The 26,447-nt window shown below is 35.3% G+C and overlaps 1 protein-coding gene across 4 annotated transcripts in view; it reads left to right on the top strand.

Moving 5' to 3' along the window:
* The window catches only part of LOC111867385 (dipeptidyl peptidase 4), a 490,805-nt gene extending 464,358 nt beyond the window's left edge, over window positions 1-26,447 (top strand). For 3 of the 4 annotated variants that reach the window (XM_033752663.1, XM_023857184.2, XM_023857186.2), the window contains 8 exons: window positions 2,368-2,597; window positions 5,134-5,322; window positions 6,964-7,186; window positions 10,370-10,482; window positions 12,098-12,292; window positions 13,772-13,926; window positions 15,857-16,068; window positions 19,588-26,447. In XM_033752663.1, coding sequence (XP_033608554.1) covers window positions 2,368-2,597; window positions 5,134-5,322; window positions 6,964-7,186; window positions 10,370-10,482; window positions 12,098-12,292; window positions 13,772-13,926; window positions 15,857-16,068; window positions 19,588-19,731 — 1,461 coding nt within the window. In that variant the 3' untranslated portion in view covers window positions 19,732-26,447. The remainder of the gene's footprint in view (window positions 1-2,367; window positions 2,598-5,133; window positions 5,323-6,963; window positions 7,187-10,369; window positions 10,483-12,097; window positions 12,293-13,771; window positions 13,927-15,856; window positions 16,069-19,587) is intronic. The other variant, XM_023857185.2, reaches the window with a different exon arrangement.

The following is a 26,447-nucleotide window of genomic DNA, read 5'->3' as shown; positions in this document are numbered from 1 at the left end:
TGATCATTCTAATTATACTTGGAGAAGAGTACAAGTTATGAAGCTCCTCATTATGCAGTTTTCTCCAACCTCCTGTCACTTCATCTCTCTTCGGTCCAAATATTCTCCTCAACACCCTGTTCTCAAACACCCTCAGTCTATGTTCCTCCCTTAATGCCAGAGACCAAGTTTCACAACCATACAGAACCACAGGCAAAATTATAGTTTTGTATATTCTAATTTTTATGTTTTTGGACAACAGACAAGAAGACAAAAGGTTCTGGACTGAATGGTAGCAAGCATTACCCAAGTTCAATCGCCTCTTAATTTCCTCCTGAATCAGGTTTCGATCTGTTATCGTTGTTCCCAAATATCTGAACTGTGCCACATGTATACATATAGTTAACTTCTTGGAGGCCCGTGGTATTGGTGTATTATTATTTGGTATTAATTGTTTGGCAGGTGCCTCATTTTACAGTGTATTTCGTCCGCCCTGGTGGGAATACAGATTACAATCTGTATGGTTTATATCAGTATTATAATACTTGTTAAATAACAGCAGCAACAGCAGCAGCAACAACAACAACAACAACAACAACAACAACGGTGATAATGACAATAATATGTTCAATTAACTATCCACATAAGTAAAAATTAACAAAATAAAAAGAATACTGTGGCATATTTCCTCGCAGCAAGATCTGCAGAGCCAGAGAATCAGCCATAGTTAGGTAATGGCAGTGTAACACGTAACTACGGAGTAACTGTTGAAAATGGTGTTTTCTGCGTGGTCCATGCCGGGGATGCATAAGGCAGGTGAGCTGTCATTGCGAGAAAGTCTTGAGACAGCTTTTAGAAGAGAAGAAATTTGGTGTGAGATGGCCACCAGCCTATGAGGACCTGAGCCCTGGTGCAGAGGAACGTCCACTCTTGTGGGATGTTACTGGGCATAGCAGTGAAGACCGTAACTCAAACACTATTCTTTGTGTGATAGTGATTTATAAATTGTAGTTACACGTTGTTTAACAATTTACTAAATCTGATTAACAATCCAAACCCCATGTCTAGTTGCTAAATACGTGACAATATTAATAATCATGCCCTTGCACATACTGTCCTCGAAACTGATATGGCTTCTCACAGTGCCACTACTACACAGCATTTCATGTGTGCATGGGAAATTAGATTTAATTTAGTATTAATCATGGAATGAAGATACTGACACATGCAACAAGAGCATTCAATTGACATGTTTCGTAGAGTCAAAACAATAATCAAGCCTTAGATTATGGAAGGAGAAAAGTTAACTAGCAGACTAATGTTTGGTATGATGAAAGCGCATTTTATGAACTCTATTTAGCCCTCCTGAAGGATTCAGGTTTTTGGCCGTTTGTATTGCCTATGAGGTAACAGATGCTGAGACATGATGCCTGCAAGCCGGAATAGTAGAGTCAGAGCCAGACGTCCGTTGATGAGCAACGTCGAAGTAAATACTAAGTTCCTGTTACAACAGTTAGCTAAAACCCATTTCCACGGCAACAAATACACTGGTAAAAGTATTGCCCAGAAATTGTCATGTGTTTTTGTGGCAACAGATGGAACAGAGAATAACAGAGAACAATCAACTGCTCTCCTTGGTGATCTATATTCGGTCTGCACAAAGTTAGTTCAGTCCAAGAATCAGAGATGCAGATAGAGAATTCGAGAGACTAGAGACTCTTGAAGATTCATTGTTCAAGGATGCAACAGTTGAAGTTTTTACCAGATAAGATTCATTACCTTGCAATGACTAAGCAAACAGATGTTGAAGACTTTATTTTATGTGTTATAGTTACAGTACTCTTTAGAGTGTTATAATTATTTGTAGTTAACGACTTGTGAATATCCAATAAATCCATTCACCAATCCAAGCCCAGTCTACAAGTCACTAAAGCACCGGACAGTGTCTTTAAGGCTGGAAGTCCATAACTGGACAGAGGCAAATGAAGCTCCTCGTGCCAAAGATCCTATTTAGATAAAACTGGAGAACTACTACAACTCAATAGGAATAAGTTGAAAACTTTGAAAGAACTACCAGGAGATCACTGTCAAATAATAGGACACCAATTCAAATTGGGATTAGCTGACGACCTCACTTGTAGGTGTCAAAATTCTAATGAATTGCTTGTACATATATTGTGCTTTGTGAGTGCCTTGCAGGGATCAGGTATCATTGCTTCAAAGCTCACTTATTGAAATTTAGTGAGTATCAGAAAATCTCATTACATTTTATTCAAGGGTTGCTGATGGAATAAGTGATGACAATGTACAACAGATTATTATTGACCACAATGCAAAGGCAGTTGGATGCTCACCCCTTTCCACTCTAATTCTAGCTCTTAATTTTAGACAATGAAACTTGAAGCAGAGCCCAGAGGATGGGTGGAGCTATATGATGCTCCACTCTTCAGTTCTGATGGAAGCTGTTACTTGGCACGCCTACCAGTTCTGGAGGGACAGTACGGCTACTACAAGCATGTGTGTCACATAGATATTGCCAGCAGAAGAAATACGCCTCTCACTCAGGGTAGATTTGAGGTCACTAAAATCCTTGCTTGGGATGAGGAGAACCATTTTATGTAAGTACATAGTTGCATTAAGAGAATGACTGTGATTTCCTTAATTATAAATAAACCATGTATAAAGAATTCAATATGAAGGAAGACCTGAAAGACTGGCCGCCTTTCAAGAAGGGCTCAGCTCCATGGAATTAGTTGGTTAGTTGGCTGGTTAGTTAGCTGGTTGGTCGGTCAGTCAGTCACTTATATCTTGCAGGGTGTAATGTTGTGCATATCTAATCTGAAGGCCAGACTGCACCTGATTTCTCAGTACCTAGTTCTAGTATGGTAGGAGTCTTGGATGCATTGTCATGTGTGATGCAACAGCATTTAATTAATTATAATTTTTAAAATGGAACAGAATATAAGCTCTGGTTTGCACAGTTCCAGGATGATCTGTTATGAGTTACAATTATATAATCAAGAGATTATAATCATGGATTTCACGATGTGCCAGTCTGTCCCCTGCTTTTATTTTCTTGGTTAATTTGATGCCACTGTCAGTATCTAAGCTCTGTAGTATCTAGTGGTGGATGATTAGTAGCTAATAAATAGGAAATGACTTGAAAAGGGTGCCTCATCAAGGTGCTCTTAGCATTTTTCTGGATGGACTGAGGAAAACCACAAAAACCTCAACCATGATAGTCAGTGTCCCAGCTGAAATTTGAACTGAATGCCTCTTGAAAGGAAGTCTGAAGCATTATTTCTACATCAACTTGTGTAGTACTAAACTTAGTTTTTTTACAAGAATTAGTCCTCCAAGGCTGGAAAATGCTCACCCTTGTGATGCTCTCTCTCTTTGCTCTACTCACTGGAACCAGTATCACAGAGAAAATGCTGAACAAAATTAATAAAATATACGAGTATTAGTTGTTAGATGATTAAAAGAACCACAACATGCAGAAAGATTGGTAGTTTTAGTTCAGTTGATTTTAATGGTACTGGTAAACTAACCCACTCTCTGTAAAGATTTTCACAATAAGCTGATAGTAACCACATAGCCAAAAAAGTTCCCACATTTATAGAACCTGAAAGTACATTCATAAGGCCCCACCACTGGAGCCTATCCTGAGTGAACTGAATTCAGTACACATCCTCACACATTACTTATTTAAGATTGATCTTAATATTATCCCATTTGTACCTACATCTCCAAAGTACTCCTTCCCTACAGGATTCCCAACTGTTAAACTCAAATGTACGATTTTAGACTGAATTCATTTTGCCTGTCATGTTCTGATTTGCTAATGTAATTGTCAGCATTGTCAAGATAGCACCTTGGATAGTGAATGTTTAATCTCACTGTTATAAGCAGAGATGTATATTTTTAGACAATTTTGCTTTCATGAGGAAAGAAAGTAGGCTCATCAGATCACCAAGCTCTGTGTATGCATGTGTGTGTTTGTGTGTGTGTTGTAATGTATACACCTGTTGCTAAGTAATGACTGTAAATGACGGCTATTGTTAGGCAGTAGCCCGCTTGATGGTTCTTGCAAAAATAGAGGAATTGCTGGGAGATGTGTTTTCTGTGCATTCTGTGGCAGGGCTACATAAGGAATGTGGTGGAATGAAGGGCTTGGTTGATGAGTGATTCAGTTGAGATTGTAGAGTTTAGAGTCTTGAGACAGCATGTGGAAGAGTAGGTGTGAGCTGTGAGACAGTTGCCGGTCATTAAAGGCATGAACACAGAAGCTGAGGAAGCTACAGCACTAGAAGCCATTACCAGGTGACAACTGATAAAGATACAGCAGACTGAGAAGACTTAATGCGTGCTGTAGTGAATTGTGGAGTGAATTAGCAATAGCGTTATAGTCACTCATAGTTATGATCTGTAAGTGTTTAATAAATCCAATTACCAAACTAAACCCTGTCTGTAGTCACTCATGTACATGACAATATACATATATCTATATCTATAGACATAGGCATAGGTGTAGATATAGACATAGATCTGCATTCAGATGTGCCTGTCTCTGTACCTGTATTTTTGTGTCTGTCTATCTCTCTCTCACTTTCTTTCTCTGTTTCTCTGTGTATATATATCCCTCTGTGTGTCTCTCTGTGCATCTCCTCTTGTGTGTATGTGTCTCATAACTAAAAAATGTAATGCAGACAGAAATTGGGCCCAAGTAGTAAATTTTCTCAAAATAAAATCAAATAGCATAACAGTAATGAAAGCAGTAGATTTGCAGCACTAGAAGTGTGTAAAGTACAGTAAGTTTTATGGTTTATGGTTTGAATTTTTTTTTTAAGATAGGAAGCAATCTTAGATTACAAAATGGGTTAATAACCATATCGTATGTATGCATGGTCTTGACAATAACCAGGAAGATATGTTTTATTCCTGTTCATTAAAACATACAAACACTTTGGTGTCTTCCTTTGCTAACTGGCAGCTCATAGCTTTGGACTAAATCTGCAGAAACTTGGTAATGCAATCCATTTAAATTTTGGCATGCCACCCTGAATGTTGTTTAAACTCCTGGACTCTTGAGAACTAAACAAAAACTGAAGACTTTGTTAATTTAATTAACTTAGAAGACTACTGTGATTCCAGATATTTTGTGGCTGCACCTGAACATAAGCCAGGGGAAAGGCACCTATATCGTACAGGTGACCTTAACATCAGCTCCCCAGACAACCGAGAGATGGACTGCCTTACATGCCCACCACTGGATCCATCCCAGAGCCCACCCCAACATGGGTTAGGGCCACTTCATAGTACAGTCATGAGTGGGGATATTAGGTGAGATATGTTCTTGGTGCTTCTGAAAACTGGAACTTTGATTAGAATTCTGAGGAAAATACTAAACGATTATTCACAGAAAAAAGAAACTAGATGTTTATCTAGGAAATTTTGTCTCCCGATGTACCTGGCCTTCTAATTTTATACTCAAGCAAATAGCTTGAGTAGTTTTCTTGATTCTTCTAAGTCATAGTCCAAGATGCAGGTTTATTTATTCAAAGTTGTGCATGCCTGTAGAATAGTGCATCCAATAACCTGTGGAAATCCTTCCTGAATTCTAAGTTTGAACTTTTGTGATACAGACAATCTGGAATTAGTGGTGTAACACATAAAATATTATTCAAGTAATGTGGTAATGTGTGTGTTACTCACTTAGATGTTGTCCATTTATCTCTATCCTGCTAGAAGTTAAGGAGGTTCTACTCCACAGGCTGCCAATTTATTATAGACAGATAGGAAGTTAAAATCTATGCAAAAGTAACATATTGAGCCTAGGAATGTCAAGAAATTCTTCCTTTGTTAATATGTGGTCTCACAAAAAAGTAGTAAAATGAAACTCATCAGTTACTATAGTGGTCTAAGGAGGACTGGTTTGTTTTCTGATAAAAGATTTGAGACAAAGTGCTGAAAAACTGTATCTTCTTAAATGTGGAATGCAAATATCTTAATTTTACACAACAGGCAAATGGCTGTAAAGTAGTATATTTAAAAATATCAGTATTTCTTGTCTACAAGTAATATCAGTATATAAACCTACTGAAAGTAGAAGTCTGGAATTTTCTAAGATAATCTGCCCACGCAAGTAAAGGTAAATTTTTCCTTATTCTTAACTACTTAAGCACTACACCATGAACACGTCTGGGGGAGGGGATATATAGGTCCATGTATTCTTGACCTTGGCACTATTTGGAGGCAAGTGGTCTTTGTCAATCTGTGAGACACAAATGCAAAACTAACATAGAAATACAGAATATCCTCATATAAACTGTCAGTTCTTATCCCTTCTATACTGGTGGAACATGTTGTTTATCTGCTGCACTCACTACCTGGTGCCATCTTGGCAGGATACTCTCCTTCTGAACAAGAAATATTACCAATATATAGACACAAAGGGAAGACGAAAGCATCCCTACACTATGTAAGATTTTATCGCTACACTGTTCATTTCAAGTAGTTTTTATAGGTGGCCCTAATAGATGCTTCTTTTATTCACTTATATATATATATATTGTATATCATTACACATACTTTGACCAAATTTGGTATAATGGTAGAGGACTTACCTAGGGCAGGTTTTAGGCACTTAAAACTCTCACTTTTCAGTTTAAGTATCCCCATAAAATTTGGGAAATCCACTAAATACATCTCTCCCCCCTTAATTCTTGAAAATTACTCATCCTAGCATATTGAGGTTCCCATTTTATAGCGCCAAGAGAAACAAAAAATTCATCACTTTATTTATATATATCTGTCTATTATAGGTTTTAAGATGCATAATTTTCTCAAAAATAAATGGAAGTTTCTAAAAATTCACTGAAAACACATAACACAGCAGTGCACACANATATAAATATAAATAAGGTGGGGATCTTTATCAGACTATCAGTTCCTCATATGTAAAGCAGTTTATAAACTTTCTAGCAGCCCTGATTACAATGCCAGTGAGTTGGCTTCATGGCCACCATGCTTGTATGTGGCACCACACCTGAGCCCAGGCCTGAGTCCTCGCTTTTATGTGTTGGAGTGCCTGGGGCCAGACCCCCCAAGTGCTTCCCTCGTGGACCTGTGGAGCAACACAAAACTTGCTGTGCTGGACACGCAACCTGCCCTCAGGGACCGTCTTGCAGTCATGGCCTCACCTCAGGTACTTACTCTTGTTTTAAGTATTGCAGGAATATCACAAATGTGATAGTGTGTGACCAAGGGCTGTAAGAAACATACATTTTGCACAATATGAACATTTTATTTGATTGGGTTTCACTGGCATGCATGTAAGTGTGCACACATTTTTTCAATAGCAACTGAGAAGTGTATGCCATAAACATACAATTATTTTTGACACATAGGATTAAATAGGATTTCTTCTCCTATTCTTTATGCAGATGATACTAGTGTAATTATATGTAATCCAGATCCTCTAAATTTTCTTCACAATGTGGCTGAAGTTTTCAATAAATTAGATTCATGGTTCAATGCCAATTTATTATCTTTTAATTTTTCTAAAACCGAATTCATTAAGTTCAAAACAAAGAATATATACGAGCACGCTACTAAGATAGTATATGATGATATGGAAATTTCTAATTCATCCCATATAAAGTTTTTGGGAGTTAACATTGTAAACACATTATCTTGGAAAACTCATATTGACTTACTCATCCCAAAACTTAGCTCTGCATGTTATGCAATCAGAGCTATTAAACCATATGTAAATCAGGAAACCTTGTTGATGGTTTACTATGCTTATTTTCATTCACTTATTGACTATGGTGTCATTTTTTGGGGTAATTCTTCATATGCCATAAATATTTTTCGTTTACAAAAGAGGGTGGTTAGAATAATAACTGGTGCTAGTAATAGAAGCTCGTGTAGACAGATATTTACCACTTTAAAAATTCTTCCTCTATCATCCTTATACATTTATTCACTTTTATGCTTTGTGGTACTTAACATGGATCAATATCAATTTGTATCTGATGTACATAACAGAGACACTAGACAGGGTTTTAACCTTAATCTTTATCAATTTTCAACTCATTTATCATTATACCAGAGAGGCTCGTATTATATGGGCATTAAATTATTCAATAGTCTTCCATTAAACCTGAAACAATTATACAGAGATGTCAAACAATTTAAATTAAAGATAAAGGAATTTTTGTATAATCACTCATTTTATACCTTGGAAGAGTATTTTGTGTATTTTAATTGAATGGTAATTTTGACACTGATCATACTCATGAGTTTTAGTTGTATTATTTATTTATATTTGTACATTGACTTAGTACTTTTGTACTGTTTATTTATTTAATTATTTGTATTTTATTTATTATACTTTGGAAGAGAATTCTGAGTATCTTTAAGATGTAGTATCAATCTGATATGCTCATATTCATATAATTTGTACAAAGGTGTTAGCAGTTTTAAATTGAATCTGAAGAATTCTAGTCTTGTTACTCATTTTATGTATTGGAAGAGTATTTTGTGAATTTTAATAGGAAGAGTAAACTTAATGCTGGTTATTTTCTTGGGTTTTAGTTGTATTATTTTATTATATCTGTATGATTAGCGTTTTGTGCTGTATTTATTGTTGTTTCTTTTATATATTTGAAGTGTATTTTGAGTATTTTTGATAGGAAGGGTTGAATTCATACTCGTTATGTTTTTTATGATCTCAGTAGTATTATTTAACATATCTGTATATTGACTTGGTACCTTGTACTGTTTTTATTTATGTGTTTTGTTTGACATTTCCACATCCTCTGAATGTATTTATTTCTAGTATTGGATTTATGGAAATAAAGACTACTACTACTACTACTACTACTACTACTACTACTACTACTACAACACAACACATGAAGAAGTCTTGTAACTTTGTATGCAGATTTATTAACTGTTAAAACTTGAAAAAATTGTATCTTCTTGTATTGTATCTTAGCCATAATTTTCAATGAATTGGCAAATGAACTTCAGAAGCTTCCTAATACAATGCAATTTTCAAGTTAAATTTATGCTTATTTAGAAGACTTCAAGATTAACATCATATATTTTGGAGGCAGCCCAACATATCACAGAAATATATAATTTCCCTATTCTTGGTTAAAGAGTAAGCCAAGAATTCATCTGGAACAATTAGTCAGTTTGCCATTTGTTTCTGTCGGATTCTTGCTTTGCAACTCTACCATGGAGGCAAAGATGATATGTTCCTCTGAAATACTGGCTGCCTCTGAACTACACCATACTACATTCCAGAAGACCTTACTCTTCATATACTCTGCTGTGAGAATCTCAAATCCAATATGCTTAAATTAATTAATCATTTTAAAATATGTTACAAACAAGTAACTGTAAAGCTTTGTATTTTAACTATATGGATATTTATAGCTTCGAAGTCATCCATCTGGAATTCATTTGTAAATTTCTGTAGAAGATCAATAATTCCAAACTTGCAGCTACTCACAAAGAAATCTGTATCTCTGCTAAGTTTCACAGATATGTATAAGGAGTAAAGAAATCTCAAGGAGAATGGAACGTTCAAAATTTCTCTGTTATCTGATGAGAGTTTTTCATCTAGTCTTGTGTAAAATCATGTTTATTCATCATTCATGTTAATCTAACCTCTATTCCTTTTCATAGAAAAGAGATATTGAAAACCTGAATGAGGCCTCCAGAATAGATATGAAACAGACATGAATGGAATTAATGTTCATGGTGTGTATTAAGCACAGCCTGAGCATTTTCTTCAGTGATCACTCTATATTATTATTATTCTTGTTAGGTGACAGTATATTTTAACTTTGAAAACATTGTGGCTGCAGTGCTGATGTTTTGCCCAGTCTGTTAATTGTCTGATTTGCAATGCCATCAATATTGCCTTTCTGCTTCGTTTGTTAGTGTTATGCTTGTGACCAGTTTCATGTCCATTGTATTTTGGACTTGTGAAATGTGAAATATATGTATGTATTGAAAAGCATGCCCCAAATGGTGTCTTCAACAGAAGTCATTCCGTTTTTGAACTTTAAATAGACTCATTGTTTCCATTTCAAAAGCAAGTTTCAGTTATTCTTAGTTTGGAAGAGAATTTCATGAACACTAACAGTTCACAGATAATAACATGCTTGATCATTCTCATGATGTCACTTCAGAATGACTCATACAGCAGTTTCGAAATTAATGCCTAATTATTCAGCCTATTGAATTACATCACCATCTAACAGAGAAACTGTTTACTATTCATAACTTGAACAGTGTTACCTTGGAATCAATCTGGAAACATTTTCAGTACACCCATACAAAACAAGTACAACCCTGTATCTTTTCACAGGTGAAAACTATCAAAGTGTTGGTAGAAGGAGGTTATCATGCACAGGTGCGTCTTCATCTGCCACCAGGATTAAGGGAAGATGAAGAAATGACTTTCCCTCTCATATTGCATGTGTGAGTACTTTGTATGCGCATTATCTAAATACAATAATGAACTGAACTTCCATTCCATTCTGAAAATAGTTACATTAATTAAAATAAAATAATTCCATTCAAAAGAATTAATTAGGCACATTTGGAAAGCTAAAGAGCATACTAGTTCCCGCAGTCCCTCTACCTGTCTGTATGCATGGAACAATTCACAAACCACCAGACAGATTTTCTTTAAATTTGGTATTCGAGAATACTGCAAAATTTGTCAAGCTGTTTTAACTTTCATTTAGACTAGGAAATTTTAATGACCACACATGTATTTCTGTCCATATCTCAAATGTGTCTTGATAAGAGCTTATCAGAGAGAAGAATGTTTCAAACAAATCTGTAGGAAGAATGAAACATGCTTGATGTCCAATTGATTCTCCCATAAGTAATTTCCTAGATAATTAAACATATGAATTGCTGTGTGTTTATTTCTGAGCTTGTGTGTTGAACATTCAACCATGGCCTCTCAAACACAACTGCAATTAAGAAAAATGCAAAAAGATTTAATTTAGTTTAGACTGCACAGAAATAAGATTTATTTTACTATTTTAATGTAGTGCCCTATTACAATATGACTTTGAAACACAGAGTGTATATGTATTTAATTTTCTCTTAGTGTGTTTAATGACAGGGAACAGCGAAGCCTTAAAATCTGTTTTCCTTGTTCATTCAGTATAAGCCAATAATTATGATTTCTCAAAACTTTGAATGAGTATCATATAAAAGTGAATAACGGCATGTGACTTCAAAGTTTGTTTATTACAAATGACAAATTCCTCATAATCTTCATTACTTACATTCTAACTGATGCAAAACATGCTCCTTAAGCTTACATTGTGTACTTTCACTGCCCTGTTATTTTATAAATGACACGTAACTAACTGTAATTCATGTGAGCTGTGGTTCTTGCAGTGACATATATTAAGGTTAGGGTCTTCTGGGATGTGACACTATTTAATTTGGTAGACAGATACTAGTGTTGTGGAGGAATTTGCTGCCTTCATCTTCAAGGCAGAAGAGTGACTCACTCCTGGAGAAAGATAATTAGGAATACCTTCAAAAAGATAGGTTCTATTTTATAATAACTGCAACAGGCCATGTAAACCTAATAGTGGGAAGAATGATGAAGTTTCATGTAAATAATAAATAATAAATAAATAATAAATAAATATTTTGTTAAATAAACCATTGTTGTATTGGGACTGAGTGAAATGGATTTTGATATGTCATAACAGGGATTAATCTGTACATCATGCAGTGTTTTTCATTACATTCTGTATTCAAAGCTGACAAGCTGAAAGTTATGATCATCCCCCAGATCACATCAGTATTAATCTTCATATGAAATTTGAGGTTTTTACTGCAGTAAAGATTTTAATTGTAGTGTTCAGAGTTAAGAAAACAAGTAGTCTGGAATCTGCAATCTCAGTCTTCAGGATAAACATTTCCTATCCTGAACAGAGAGACAGCAGAATCTTTCAAAACACCTGGAACTTCCTGCCAGACTATGTAATATAAACCAGAAGACCACGATCAAAATACTGTCTATATGTTCCTGTATTAAAATATCACTGCCTGTACTGTGTAGGTGTGCAGCACCAGGATCACAGCTTGTCTCTGAGCAATGGTCTGTGGACTGGGGAACATATTTAGCCAGTAACCGCAACTTCATTGTAGCACAGATAGATGGCCGGGGCTCTGGTTTTCAAGGTGACCGTCTCCTGCATGAGATGCATTATCGTTTGGGCAGTGTTGAAATTGAAGATCAGATTGCTGTTACCAAGTAAGTTAAATGTTCATGACAACATTATAAATAATAAGTATATAAGTAGCACGTGTTAAAGAATGATACTTCGTTTTATACAACTTTAGGAATATGAAATGACGACAATAAATCAAATTAGTCACACAGAAATTAAGAACAGATTAAATTGAAGGAACTCTTGCTACCATTCACCCCATTATCTCTTTGTCTTCTTGTCTCCTGTATAGAAACATACAGATTAAAATAGACAAAATTATAATTTTACATATTGTTTTGTATGAGTGTGAAATTTGGACTCTCGCCCTAGGGGAATAACACAGATCGAGGGTTAAGTTTAAGCTTTCTTTATGATGGTGTGACTCATTTAAGGCTGTTCCCTTGGACATTGCCATGGTTTGAGAGTACCTGTACATGCAGATCTACCATAGCAGATTCTTTTCCCCCGATGATGAAAATAGAGCCAATTCCTGAAATTTTGTGATTCTGTAAAGCTGGGTCAATGCACAAAATCTAAAAGAAGGGTCTTGTTCATAAATTTAGGTTGTTTGAGAATGGGATACAAAGGAAATATTTGATTTATGAGAGAGCAAGTCCCAAAACTGAAAAGTAGAGACTACTTGGAAATTTAGACATGCATGCAAGGGTAATACTCATATTAAGATGGATCTCAAAGAACTGCTGTGTGAGTGTGTGTGGACTGAATTAATCTGGCTTATGACAGAGTTTACTGGGCATTGCTGAACCCAGTAATGTACCTTTTGTTTGCATATATGACAGACTTGGCTAGATGAGTGACTATCAGCTTCTCAAAAATGACTATCTCTTTCTATCTCTCACTAGTGGATTAGTTTGTTATAAAGAATAAAATATCATCATCATCAGTAATCTGTCAGGCGACAGGTCCACAGTCTCTTCCAAAACAGTTTCTCCACTTAATGCGATCTTCTGTTTTTGGAAAGAGACTATCCAGGAAAAGTGATAATGTGGTAGTTTTTCCATTTGCTTTCCACATCGCAGTACAACAGCCGTTCAAACCACTCTGGTCACGCCTGTTGCTATACGAACTTGAACCATCTCGAGCATCATTTGCTCTGTGCTTCAAGTCGCTGCTGATGACGCTGCTTCCGACATCAGTTTTTGGTGTCTCTCTTCGTCTGATGCCTACCCTTTGACCTGTCCAGCAAGGGAGGCCCTGCCAGTAGCTACGCTACCGCTGGTATAGCTCTCAGGGTCCTTGGCATACTCAAACTCCCTCACCACGATAAGGTGGAGACACCAAGGAGGGGGAATAAAATATATGGTGACATAATACAAGAAGGGTCCAGGTAACCATACCTACTACAGATATAATAGTTCATTTCAGTTTTACACTAAACTTAAAATTTTTTCTGGAGGACACATTTTGCTGTGTCTCTAAGTTATATCATATCTGTATTCTCTGTCCATACACACTCTCTGTATACTGAAATTCATTCCTTTGTTTTTCTCTGATTTTAGGTACTTGCGGGATCTCAAATATGTAGACAGGGATCGTATAGCAGTATGGGGGTGGAGCTATGGAGGATTTGCAACAGCCATGATCTTAGCACAGGATGAAAAAGTTTTTCACTGTGGCATCTCTGTTGCACCCATAACCAGCTGGACTCACTATGGTGAGTCATGGTTACTAATCTCCACTCCTTGATCAAGATGCAGATGATATCATATAAAGTCCATGAATCTAGATGGATGAATGTCTTATCAGTTTTCATGCATCAAGAAAGTACATAATTGTGTGTGCATGTGAATTTCAGGAGAAAGGGAGTGAGAAGTATCCAAACACAATTTTCAATCCCATGAACAAAGATAACTTCAGAAATAAAATGAAATCATCAAATCTAGCCTTAGGCACCAACTTACTTACTACCACTTGCTGTCTTCCCAGATTTTCCAGGTTAAGCAACAGTGACTGTCTTTCTAGGTCAGATGAGGGAATGTTTGACTTGTGAGATGTCAATGTTCCAAGAGACAACCACATAAAACTATAACAGGTGTATATTATCTACAAATGTGACTTGATATGCCCTGGGAGTGAGAATTGTTTGGTTGACCGAAGTAGTAGTCTGTTGGACTGTGGGAAGTTCCCATAGACTCTACCCACTGTTCTCCCTATTGATCTGCATGCAGACAAGGACACTAGGCTTTAAGAGCAACTATTTGTATATATACAACCAAGAATCATGTCATTCACCATATCAGTCCCTGCTCCATATAGCTGGAAATTCATTCCACACTGATTTTCCAAGAAGACTTCATTTATTTGGTTTCTGTGAGCGTTTTTGTCTTATTTAAATGTTTGGTTATATGTATGTTCTGGCCATAGTTTATCTCTTCACCTAGGTTCAGCTCCAAGACTGCTATCTAAGTATAAATGTGTTAATCATCCAAAAATCATGTAATTTAAAACTGCTTGACTACCAAGCATCCAACATAAACTGTTATTTTTTCATTTCATGCATCCTGTTGTGTTATAATATATCATTTCTTTATTAAAACTGTCACAACACAACAATATTAAGGTCAGTGCCTACTTTGGTTCTGCTACATGTTTCGGCTATTAATAGCCATCATCAGGCAAATACATGGCTAACGTTTATACACCACTGAACTGCAGTACTAATAAAATTGGATACAATAATATTAATTATATTAAAATATGTGGCTTAAAAATACAATAAATTAGATTATATAAAAACAAAAGTTATAATATAAAACAAGAATAAAATTCTTTGAGTGATGTTTTACATCATCGAGTCAGTCACTGATTTTTGTGGCTTTGTGTTGTTCCCATGGACAAATTGGAGTATTCTATATTTCGTATATATAGCATAATAAATTATTTTGGAGGCTCATGATGTAGCTGTAGTAATATTAATGTTAATTATTTAGTCCGTGCCTCATCTTACAAACAATTTGTTGTTTACATTCCCTACAGAATGGACAATACTTTGTAAGATACTACAATTTGTCTGTGGGAACACAACAAAATCACAAAAACCAATAAATGACTCGATAATGCAAAGCATCACTCGAAGAATATTCTTGTTTTATACTATAACTTTCGTTTTATATAATCTAATTTATTGTACTTTTACTCCAAGTATTTTAATATAATTAATATTATTGTATCCAATTTTATTAGTACTGCAGTTCAGTGGTGTATATATGTTAGCCATGTATTTGCCTGATGATGGTTATTAATAGCCGAAACATGTAGCAGAACCAAACTAGGCACTGACCTTAATATTGTTGTGTTGTAATGGTTTTAATAAAGAAATTATATATACTGTTATGCCTAGAAGGCACTCTTCTTTTGCTCTTGTTTTTGGAACATTTGTATTCAGATGACCTCGAACAGTAATTCATTCTCCTACAGCCCACACTTTTTTCAAACTGAGAGTTGAAGTAAATATTTAAACAAGGCAAAAGAAAATTATAAACAACATCAGGATATATGTAAAAGCATTTTGGCTACCTAGGTTGAGTGCAGAATATTATATAATATAAGATTTTTAGTAATGATTTTATGTATGTTTATCGTAGACTCAGTGTATACAGAGCGCTACATGGGGACACCTAATGTAACAGATAACTACCGAGGGTATGAAGAGGCAGATGTCACCAAACGTGCTGGAAATCTGCGCAATAAGCTATTTCTCTTAGTTCATGGAACAGCTGATCACACAGTACATTATCAGCAGAGCATGATGTTAGTTAGAGCACTCACTGATCAGGGAGTGCTCTTCAGACACCAGGTGGGAAAAAATGCCAATACTCCGCATGTTGTAAGTTAATGAATTATGGACACAAACACTGATCAGAAAAGACTGTAGATGCAAGTAACCCTGGAGAAAGGAAACAAAAGAACAACAAATGCCCTTTTTACAATTATTTGTGTCTGGGATTCTTGTATCTTTCTGTGCACTGCTCTTTCTTTCTTCTCCAGTAACTCTTAAAATTATATGTATTTGACTTTGAAGACTGCATCTGTTTTTCAGCATTTAGGTAAATTATGTAACAGGTTTCAAGTATGACACAATCTTGAATATGATTATTTATTTATTGTGAACAGAGGCAGTAGTACAATTAATATTTCAGAGTTTCAAAATGAGATTGTTTAATCTGCAAATTTGTTCTCAAGAAATAAGTGTCAATAAGAAATTAATAATACAGTTAAAATTAATTTATTTTTCTCCTAAATTTTATAAAGTACCTAATTCAACTCAAATATATTAACATCATCTTAATGAGCACATTTATTATTGAGGCACCATTAACATAATACAGTGAAATTCCCATTTAAATTTTTCCTTGGGGGTAAGATTTATATATCTTAAATCAAGAGAAATCTTGTATGAGAATTATATAAAATTCAAACTTGAAATGACATTCCATCGTTCACTTGAAATATTTTCTAAAATGTAACACAGGGTGGGAAAATATATTATATTTTAGTCTAATAACAACAGAAAATATTACATGATATATCTGATTGCATATCAAATGTTAATTAAATCAACATTTTTCTTTCTGTATATATGTTCTTGTTTTAACAGTAGATTTGATATATGTCTGTATATTATGTACAGCATTTACACAATTAAATGTAACTTACACAAAAATGACAAAATAAATAAAAGCTTTATAAAATGTATGTGTTAAGCAAGGCTGAAATTATATTTGGGACTACCCTAAGTATACAATAGGCTTTAACACTTTTATGCCATTTCTGCTCACTCGTCCTGCATGCATCTGCTCAAGGTCAACAAGGCGACATGAAAAATTCTAGGTTTCTTTGAGCAAACAAAATGGTTCATAAATTGTGTATTTATGTGAATGGGAGACAACTCCGAATCTGAGATGTCTCCCCACTCAGAAATATGCTTGCATATAAAAAGTAATTTTAAATGTAATTGACACAGCTGCTACAAACAAATATGTGATAGGGACTAATATCTGAAAATATGTTATACATTAAGTTTACCTTTTCTTAGACATTTTCTGCCTTCACCATTCCAAACACCATGACTTTTGCTGTAATATCTTTTTTTGGGGATATTACATTTTCTAATTTATAGCTTCAGTTGTTGTTTTGGCCAAACTCATCTCTTAAGGTGTTCAAAAACACTGACTGTATTTATAAGATTAAAACTTAAGACAATCCTTCATTATTCGACTCTGATAATAGGGAAAACACTAAATCTTCCTTTCAGTTAAATATGATACTGAAATCAAAGTACAGATTTAATGAATGTACTGCACTTTCATTTCAATTAATGTACAATTAATGTAAAACACTATAACAGGAAACATTACACCATAGAAAATTGAACATTATTTATTTACATGGGGTTTTGGTTTGAACCAAAAAAAATTAACACAAAATTTGGACTCTCTTAGATCAAGAAATCTTAAATCTGGACTCCACTGTAATGTTAAATATGAGACAGCTGTGTTGAATTATGAGTGCATTGAGTATAATTTTCTGCTATAGGCCTAATCAGTTCTTTCTGATCCTTTCCAGTTTGTCAACTTGGCAGAGCACCAGACTGATGTACATAAATCATGGCTTGTAAACATTATTACATTAAAATAGTTACTTTCATTTTAATTACCTCATGCCTGAAACACGTGACACTCTATTAATATCTTCATTAGCACAATTACAAGGATCGTACTGAAAGTCATGAGCAACAATTTTTTGTAAAGTAACATGCTTTATTATTGACAAACCAAATACATCACCTCAATCTACAGACCTTTCTTTATTTTTCCACATAATCGCCACTTCTTTGTACACATTTCTCCCAGCGTTCTGGGGGTTTGAAAATTCCCCTTCTGTAAAATTCCGTTCCAGTCATCCAAAGACACTGACACACTGCTTTCTGAATTGCCTCCCTTGTCTCAGAACGTTGTCCGTGCAACTGATCCTTCACAAATCTGAAAAGATGGTAGTCAGAGGGTGCCAGATTAGGGCTATAGGAGGGGTGTGGAAGAACTTCCTACCCCATCTTTGCAATTGCTTCCAATGTGAGGCAAGCGGCTTGGGGGCAAGCGTTGTCATGATGATGTTTCATCCCGGATGTTTATCATGCAATGCACGATGGAGCTTGTGCAACATCTGGACATAACGAGCAGCATTGATGGTTGGCCCAGGTTCCAGGAATTCAGCCAGAATAAACCCCTCTGCATCCCAGAAGACTGTGCCAATCACCTTCACAGCTGATGGCACTGTCTTTGCCTTCTTTTTTGATGGAGAATGCAAATGGTGCCATTCCATACTCTGCTGTTTCGTTTCAGGCTCGAAATGGTGAAACCAGCTTTTGTCACCTGTCACAATACAGAGCAAAAAATCATGGCCTTCTTGTCGGTATCTCTGCAGCAGTTCTGGGGTGATGGCTTTTCACTGACCTTTGTGGTCTTCGGTCAATAACTGCGGGACCCAACGAGCACAAACTTTCCTATAGCCCAAGCTTTCAATCATCTCCTGTACTGAACTGTGCCCTATTCCAAGTTTTCGGGCTATTGTGTCCACAGTCACATGCCTGTCATCTTGAATGATCTCATCCACTCTTTCCTTGATGCGTTCAGTTGAGACTGTTCGAGGACGACCGCTCTGAGGCTCATCTTCAATGCTGGTGTTCCCATATTTAAAATGTTTCATCCATCTTCAAATACTGCTCGCACATATGCACAAATTTCCATAAGAACCCTGAAGTCTCTGGTAAATTTCTGCAGCAGGAATTTCCTCTTTCACAAGAAATTCGATGACAGCACGCTGGCAAAACGACATATCATTGTCGGCCATTTTGTTAGGAGTGATACTGGTCACGTGATGCAAGTTATTGACGTCACAAGACACTCAAGGTTAATACAACAGCTGGTTCCACCTACCATCATACTCTCTTTCGTCTGCTGTTCCCAGGTTGCATGCAAAAAAAAGTTGCTCATGACTTTCGGTACGACCTACGTATTAATCATGCTATATTCAGTAAATGTTGTTTGAATACAAATATCAGTAGAAGAGCTATTACTGATTTTCAAATTAGGAGAGAAAAAGAGTGGTAGCATCTTATAATTTCTTGTAATGTCATAAAACAAAACATTAACTTCTCGTATCCAGATCTACTGAATTCGCACTTCACTGGCTTCAACACTATTTTGTAAAATCAAATGTATAGACACGCATTATCTACCAGTTTATAAGCTAAATATTCCAGGCTGACATTTTACTAAATGAATGGGTAACTCATATCAGCAGTATTTATTTTCAGACATATGCAGATGAAGGTCACAGCTTCTCTGGAGTTCAACATCATTTTTACAAGGCTATGGAATCGTTTTTGGATGACTGCTTTGGTCCACTTGATTTTGAAGAATGGGAAATTGGTACAAGTTTCTTCACATTCAAGCAATAGCGAGTAACTACACAGACCGGCACACATAAGTGGACACACATATTTCCTGTGGATCTTCATCATTTATCATGAAGAGAATAATGTTTACCCAAGGGAAGTGGCAGTATGCAAGGGATAACTGTAGAGAAATTTGCTTGACAAGACTAAGAATTGTCTGCCTCATACACATTCTGTGAAAAATTAGTATCATAGGAAGGAAAACAATCAGTGTTCAGTGTTACTGCTGAGGGTAAACCCACCAGTTGTGGTCTGTTGGACCATCCTTGTCCCTGTCAACTTCAGAATTTATTTTTGAGGTAGAGGCAAACATCTAGGTAAGTGGCAGATTACAGGATAGTGACTGACAGAGAAGCAGTGCAACCTAACATAGATATTCTTCACTTTCAGAAATTTAATCTGTATAAGAGGTGAGGCAGAGAGGCACATGGAAAAATCTGATCTCGATCCATCCAGTCTCAAACCTCAGACACATGTCCAGTGCCTTACTTCTAGGCAAGAATGTTCTCCAATTTTGAAAGTTAATTACTATTTCTTCTGCCAGCTGTTTGCACTACAATGAGCACCAAGCACACTGGTACAGTTGTAATGCTGTAGACTTGTATTTGTAAGGTTATCAGTTAAAATCTCAGCTGGGACATTGGCCATCCCATCTGAGAATTTTTTGTGGCTTTCCTCAGTCCCTCCAGGCAAATTTTAGGACATTACCCCAATTAGGCCATGACCTCTTCCTTCCAAATCCTTTCCAAACCAGCATTTATAAGTCATCCTACCTATACAATCTGAAATACCAAAAGTTTCATTAAAGATACCACACATGCACACACTATAATGAGCATTGTAAGGAAGTGATCAGAAAATGAAGTTTCATTTTTATATCAAAATTATGTGTAAGTCTGGACTCTACCCAATTTACAGTGATATTTATCTGCATAAACATGCACATGTTTTATATTACATCAGTGAAACAGTTAGTACTGCTCTAAAACGTGTTGGATTTTTTTGCAATATAAAATTCTTAATTTGATTTAGAGATAATTAAATTGTGTTTAGTCAGGCTTTGTTATAACATGGTATGAAAGTACACAAGTATGGTAGTTACACAGAAGAATAAATAGCGTTTATTCATGATTACTTGCTTGCATAACAAGCCTCTATCTCAAGTACAGCATCAGCATTTCATTGCAGTGATTATGAAAATTACCATCTCCTGGGATGTGACACCATGTAGTCTGATAGGTGTTCACTGATTTATCAGAGGAATGTGCTGTCTTCCTGCCATCTTGAAGATGAAGGCAGCATGTTCCCCCAAAATATCAGTAACATCTACCAGACCATTTGGCATCGCATATCGAAAGATAGGAATCTTCATCATCATTCCTGTTGTGAAAAACTTACCTCCCTGTCATCAACTGTGGCATTACTAATATTAATATTTACTTGTACACCAAGTCTGATATGTTGCCAGAGTGGTGTATTGTGAACAGTAAAATTCAGTGGTATATCACTTGTATTTCTGAAAACATATCAAATACTGAATTATTATGCTGTCACCTCTGTGTCTGAAGTTTAAACATAGAGAACTTCAGATTAATACAATCTAATAGCAGAACTATGATCTGAGACGATTCTTAATATATAAGAGAAATTCTGATGGCCTGATCACTTGCTGATCTAAAGTTCTTGTGTGTGAGAATCTGTTGTCTCTGAGGTAAATGATTCTCTGTCACAGGAATGCAAGACATAAACAGTTTTCTCTCATTTTATAATTGGACACTACACTAACAGTATTTTGAAACAGTGCACATAGAATGTTTGTTATATGTATGTCATGATATATTTTGCATTAAACTGTGAAATGATGACAGTTTTTTGAATAATTAAAAAAATTAGGAGTGGAATTCATAACACTGATTGTTTTCCAAGCTCCAGACTTTAACAGTCTCTTCAGACAGGAAAAGTGAGCATCTGTGGATACAACTGAGAACATTATAACAAGAATGCAGATTGATGTTATGTTTGTGAAAGATACAAGAACCAAATTTCCTCCATTTTATAACACCAGAATTTCCCTTGCAAATTTATTCAAAAAGCTTCTTAGAGATTTTCAAAAAAAAAAAAGATGGAGGTTGTTTATCAGTAGAATTATGGTGTTTATGAATATGAATATGAATGGGACTGGAATTTTAGGATAGCTGCTGTCTAAACAGTAGTTCACATAGTGACATTGCAGATTATAGTACTTTGCTAAAAGTATCAGAAATACTAGAAGTAAATGTTGTGCAAGACTGAGATATGTTATTTCCAAGAATATTAAGAGGTTAAGATTATGACAACCGTGATAGCTAAAAATGTCAGGACTGAAAATGTTTATTGGTGAACTCATGTTACATATGTCTGTTGTATGCCTCTTCTCTGGTTTTTATTTTAGTTGAAAGTTTACCAACATCCATAAATCTTTAATGGATTTCAGTGTTACTGTTCAGAGCACCACACAACTGTAATGGTATTTGTTCCTCTTTTTTAAATACATTTCAAAGAAATTGTTTAGGCTTTATAATATACTTTCTTTTACTCTGGAGGGCATACTCAAATTTATACACATAAATTATATGCAGGACTTTCAGATTAACAGCATAAAAGTTACAGAATAATTTATTTCACATTCTGTCTTTGTTCTGCTTTTTGCGATGTTATATTGAAATACTGCACACATTTTATTGGCACCCAACATGCCACGAGTGATTCAGACCTTAACAGTCTGAATGTCCAAAAATTTAAAAGGCAAACCAATAACTTTTTTTTTTCATATAATTAAACAGTTACAAAATTCAAAATCAAGCTGTAGATTAGAACTTCATCCTCTTCAAACCTGTGTACCAACACTATAGTTGGCATTTAACATATGTTTAACTTTCTTCTTCTGTTTTACTGTGGACCAGTATAGATCTTCACCACCTCAAAGATGCCCCTGTGTTGGTTCTTATCCAGCGCAATTTCCTTTCTACCATGGATTCAAAAAACCAGCAGATTTCCAGTGCTGCCTAGCCACTTTGTACTTGCTCTCTCTATTTTTTTAATGCCCTTTGGTTATGCAAAGATTAATTTCCTACTGGGATAAGTCTCATTTTTTCTGCAGTAAGCATTCCAGCCACCTGTCTTCCAGCTTTCACAGTTAATTATATCTGGCTAATCATAGAACTGATATAATCCAAAATACACTGTTTACCCAGAACTATACAATTGACATAATTTATGGTTAGTTTTGGGACACAATTTCAGCAGAAAAATTTTACGAAATGCGCCATTATTTCTCCATTATGCTGTGAATAGCTAGTACACTTAAATGGACTTTAAACCTTTCTTTCCTCTCCTTCCATTAGTACAAGTTAGCTCCACATTTCATAGCAGATTGCAGCCAAAATCTATTTCGAGTTTTTCATTCTCTTCTTCCTCAGTCTCCAACAAAAAATTAAACTCTTAAGATATGAAACTTTTATAGCAACTGAACACACTGAAATGTTCTTGAGCAATCATTCACACCAAACTGGAACAAATTTCTAGTATTTTGGAAACTGTCTCTCCCTCCATCATTGGAGACTATAACTGCTTCCTTTCCCATTCTTCTGGAACCAATTTTCACATGCCAAATGATACTTTTGATGCAAGGCTTATGAAACCACTAATGATGTTACATCATTATTGTCTCCATGAGGCTCACAAATATAATGTCACCATTAAACTTAGTGGGTTATTTCAGTATGAAACATATCCCACACACTTTCAGGAAATCAGTATTAAACATGAGAGATTTGAGATTTTCATGGCAGTGAGTGCAAAAATTACTGTCTTCTGGTATGCGATATTATGTGGACTGGTAGATAGTTACCCGTATTTTGTAGGAATTTGCTGTCTTCATGTTCAGGATAGAAGATGGAGGTAGCACAGTTCTCTGAAATATCAGTAGAGGACTACTGGACTACGTTGTATCACAACCCAGAAGACAGTAATCTATGTATTAAACTTCAAAGATGACAATGAATGTCTGTTAGTATTACCATAGCAATGGTTCTCATGTGATGAAAGCTAAACCAATCAGCATCAGTTGGTCTTTGCTGTTGGCAGTGTACATGTCTGTTTGCAGTTCCATGAGTTTATATAAAGAAAGTGTATCAGGAGGCTTTGCCATTACTCAGATGGTTAGTTACCCAGCTTTCCAACATGACAGTCTGAGTTTTATCTCAGGTTAGGTTATGTGGGATTTATGGTGGACAAAGTGCACTGGGGTGGGTTTGTTCCATCTAATTCAGTTTCTCATGCTAATTCTCATTGCACCAGATGCTCCACATTCAGTAATAATTTTGTCATTGATGATATGTAGTCTGGATACAATACCAACAGAATCATTAAATAACCAACTTTTAAAAAAGGTCTCTGGTAATCATTTCATTTTACTGACATATTAGTGTGTCATAAGTACAAGACAAAAACATCAGCTATTGCAGAGGTGAGAAAGAAACTTAGGTTTGGGATGTTAAGTAAGAAGTACATGATAAATCAGGGCAAAGAGTTACTAAGTCGTAAGGGCTCACATACATTTGAAAATTGATCAGTACAGTGAGTTTCCTCAAATATGTAACTATCTATCTACCAAAATATATGGCATCACATAGCAGAAGATAAGAATCTTAAAGAGAGCCATATTCACTTGTACATGAGGTTCCCATACACTTATCAAGATGGCAGTTTCCATTAATATGTTATTTTCTCATTGAACTCTTTTAAAAATGCCTTGTAGGTAGAATACTATATTACAAATTAGTGGATTTATCATATTATTTATTATGAACTAGTATATTTTAAAGGTATAATAACTATAGAGAGAACACATTTTCCTTAAAATGATGGACAATGAAAGTAATAAAAGGACAAAAACCTTAGTACCCTAAATGACAGCAGAATTATTATGATTCTTTTGAAATATATTTTAGCTCATATAATTTTGGGAGGTTTCCAAATGTGCTTGTAACACACACACTCTTAACTCATCTACTTCAACCCTTCAATCAAAAATAACCCTGCCAGTAGTCATGTCACAGTTCACATTGCTGTCAACTTTACCAGAGCACAGTGCCTAATATTTATAGCCAAGAAGATCAAGTTCTTTAGACTGAGTTGAGAATAAACTGGGCCTAACAACAATGAATAATGTAACCCAACCAGTTTAAAACTGTTTAATGAGGAACTTGTCAGAAATATTAAGAAGTGAGTTATTTATTGAGCATTACTTTAATTTTATGATATTTGAATAGTATGTGCTGAAGAAAAATACTTAAGTTATTATTTCAGTTACAAAGCTGAAATATCTGCATGGGGATAGTTTGCTAATTTAATATTTTGCAGTTGTCATAACTGCATCATAATACCTATGCACCCTGAAGCTGACAGCAAATTAACTTGTTGGTTTTCTTGCTGTTACCTCTGAACCAAGCTGAAAATCACTTTGTGTATCATCGTATAGTTTCATCATATGCATACACACGCACAGGCACGTATATACATATCTATACACACATAACATAAACATATTCCTTGTTTATCAAGTTCATAATTATCAATAGTGGAATATTTTCCTTTTCAGGAATCCAGCTTTCCCTATCATTTCCTATGCAACTGCTTTTAATATTACTGTGATTATATTATAAGCAAAATGTTGTAGTTTTATATTATATAATCAGACAGACTCCAGGAGCTTCTTTTATTATGGAGATATTTTTATACAGAAGGTGTACTAAAGTTTCATACTTTTTGCTTTAAGCCTCAGGCACATACACTAGTGCATAGAACACATTATTTTTACTAACTGTAATGTGGCAACAGTACTACATGCCTAATATCTATTTCCTTGTCAGTACTGTATTTCTTTAGCGTCTTGGCTGTTGTCTGAGGTAGGTACCACTGTTGTTAATGCCACTGGACTGTTACCAGGTATGCAATTGTATATTTGGTTCCTTGGTGTACTGATTAGGCCACAGGCCTGATTATGTAAGCAATTTAATATTAAACATTTTGGCAATTTAATTTTATTTATACAAATTGTAACAAGAATAATTTTCACACTATAACAGTTGACAAATTCTATTTGGGTGAGCTAAAATGAAGTATGAGATTCTTGTGCTTACACTAGTGACATATTATTAGTAGACACAAAGAGTAACTTCACTTATATCCTATTTTTTTAGGGAACATATTAAGAATGATGAAGAAATAGTGAGAATACTTCAAGAAGAATCAGATAGTGACACCTAGAGAGTGATAAGCCCCAAAGAGAAACAGAAATTATTACCAAAAGCATCATGGAATAAATATGAGCAGAATAGCCTTACCGCTTCAGGAGACAATTATATGACAGCAGTGCATAATTAGAGTATTTAGTTAACATGGCTGGTAGAATGTGCAGTGCATATTCCATTGCTCACATCACACATTGTTAGCCAATGGCAGTGCTCTTTTCACTAATGTACATAGCAGGAATCAATGTGGATATTCATTACTACTCAATTGCAAAAAATTCCACACAGCAGTGAAGAGCTTATTTTAAGAATTAATCTTTGGTGTCAATGACACCATATTTTATTCAATGGGTCAAAAATCACTAGAAGTTGAAGTGAAAAAATTCCTTTCAAAGTACTGATAACCCACTGAAGGTGTAGCTATAT

This window comes from Cryptotermes secundus, unplaced genomic scaffold, assembly GCF_002891405.2.
Source record: "Cryptotermes secundus unplaced genomic scaffold, Csec_1.0 scaffold350, whole genome shotgun sequence".
Taxonomy (NCBI): domain Eukaryota; kingdom Metazoa; phylum Arthropoda; class Insecta; order Blattodea; family Kalotermitidae; genus Cryptotermes; species Cryptotermes secundus.
The sequence above is the reverse complement of the archived record's forward strand: the minus strand, read 5'-3'. Positions and strand labels throughout refer to the sequence as shown.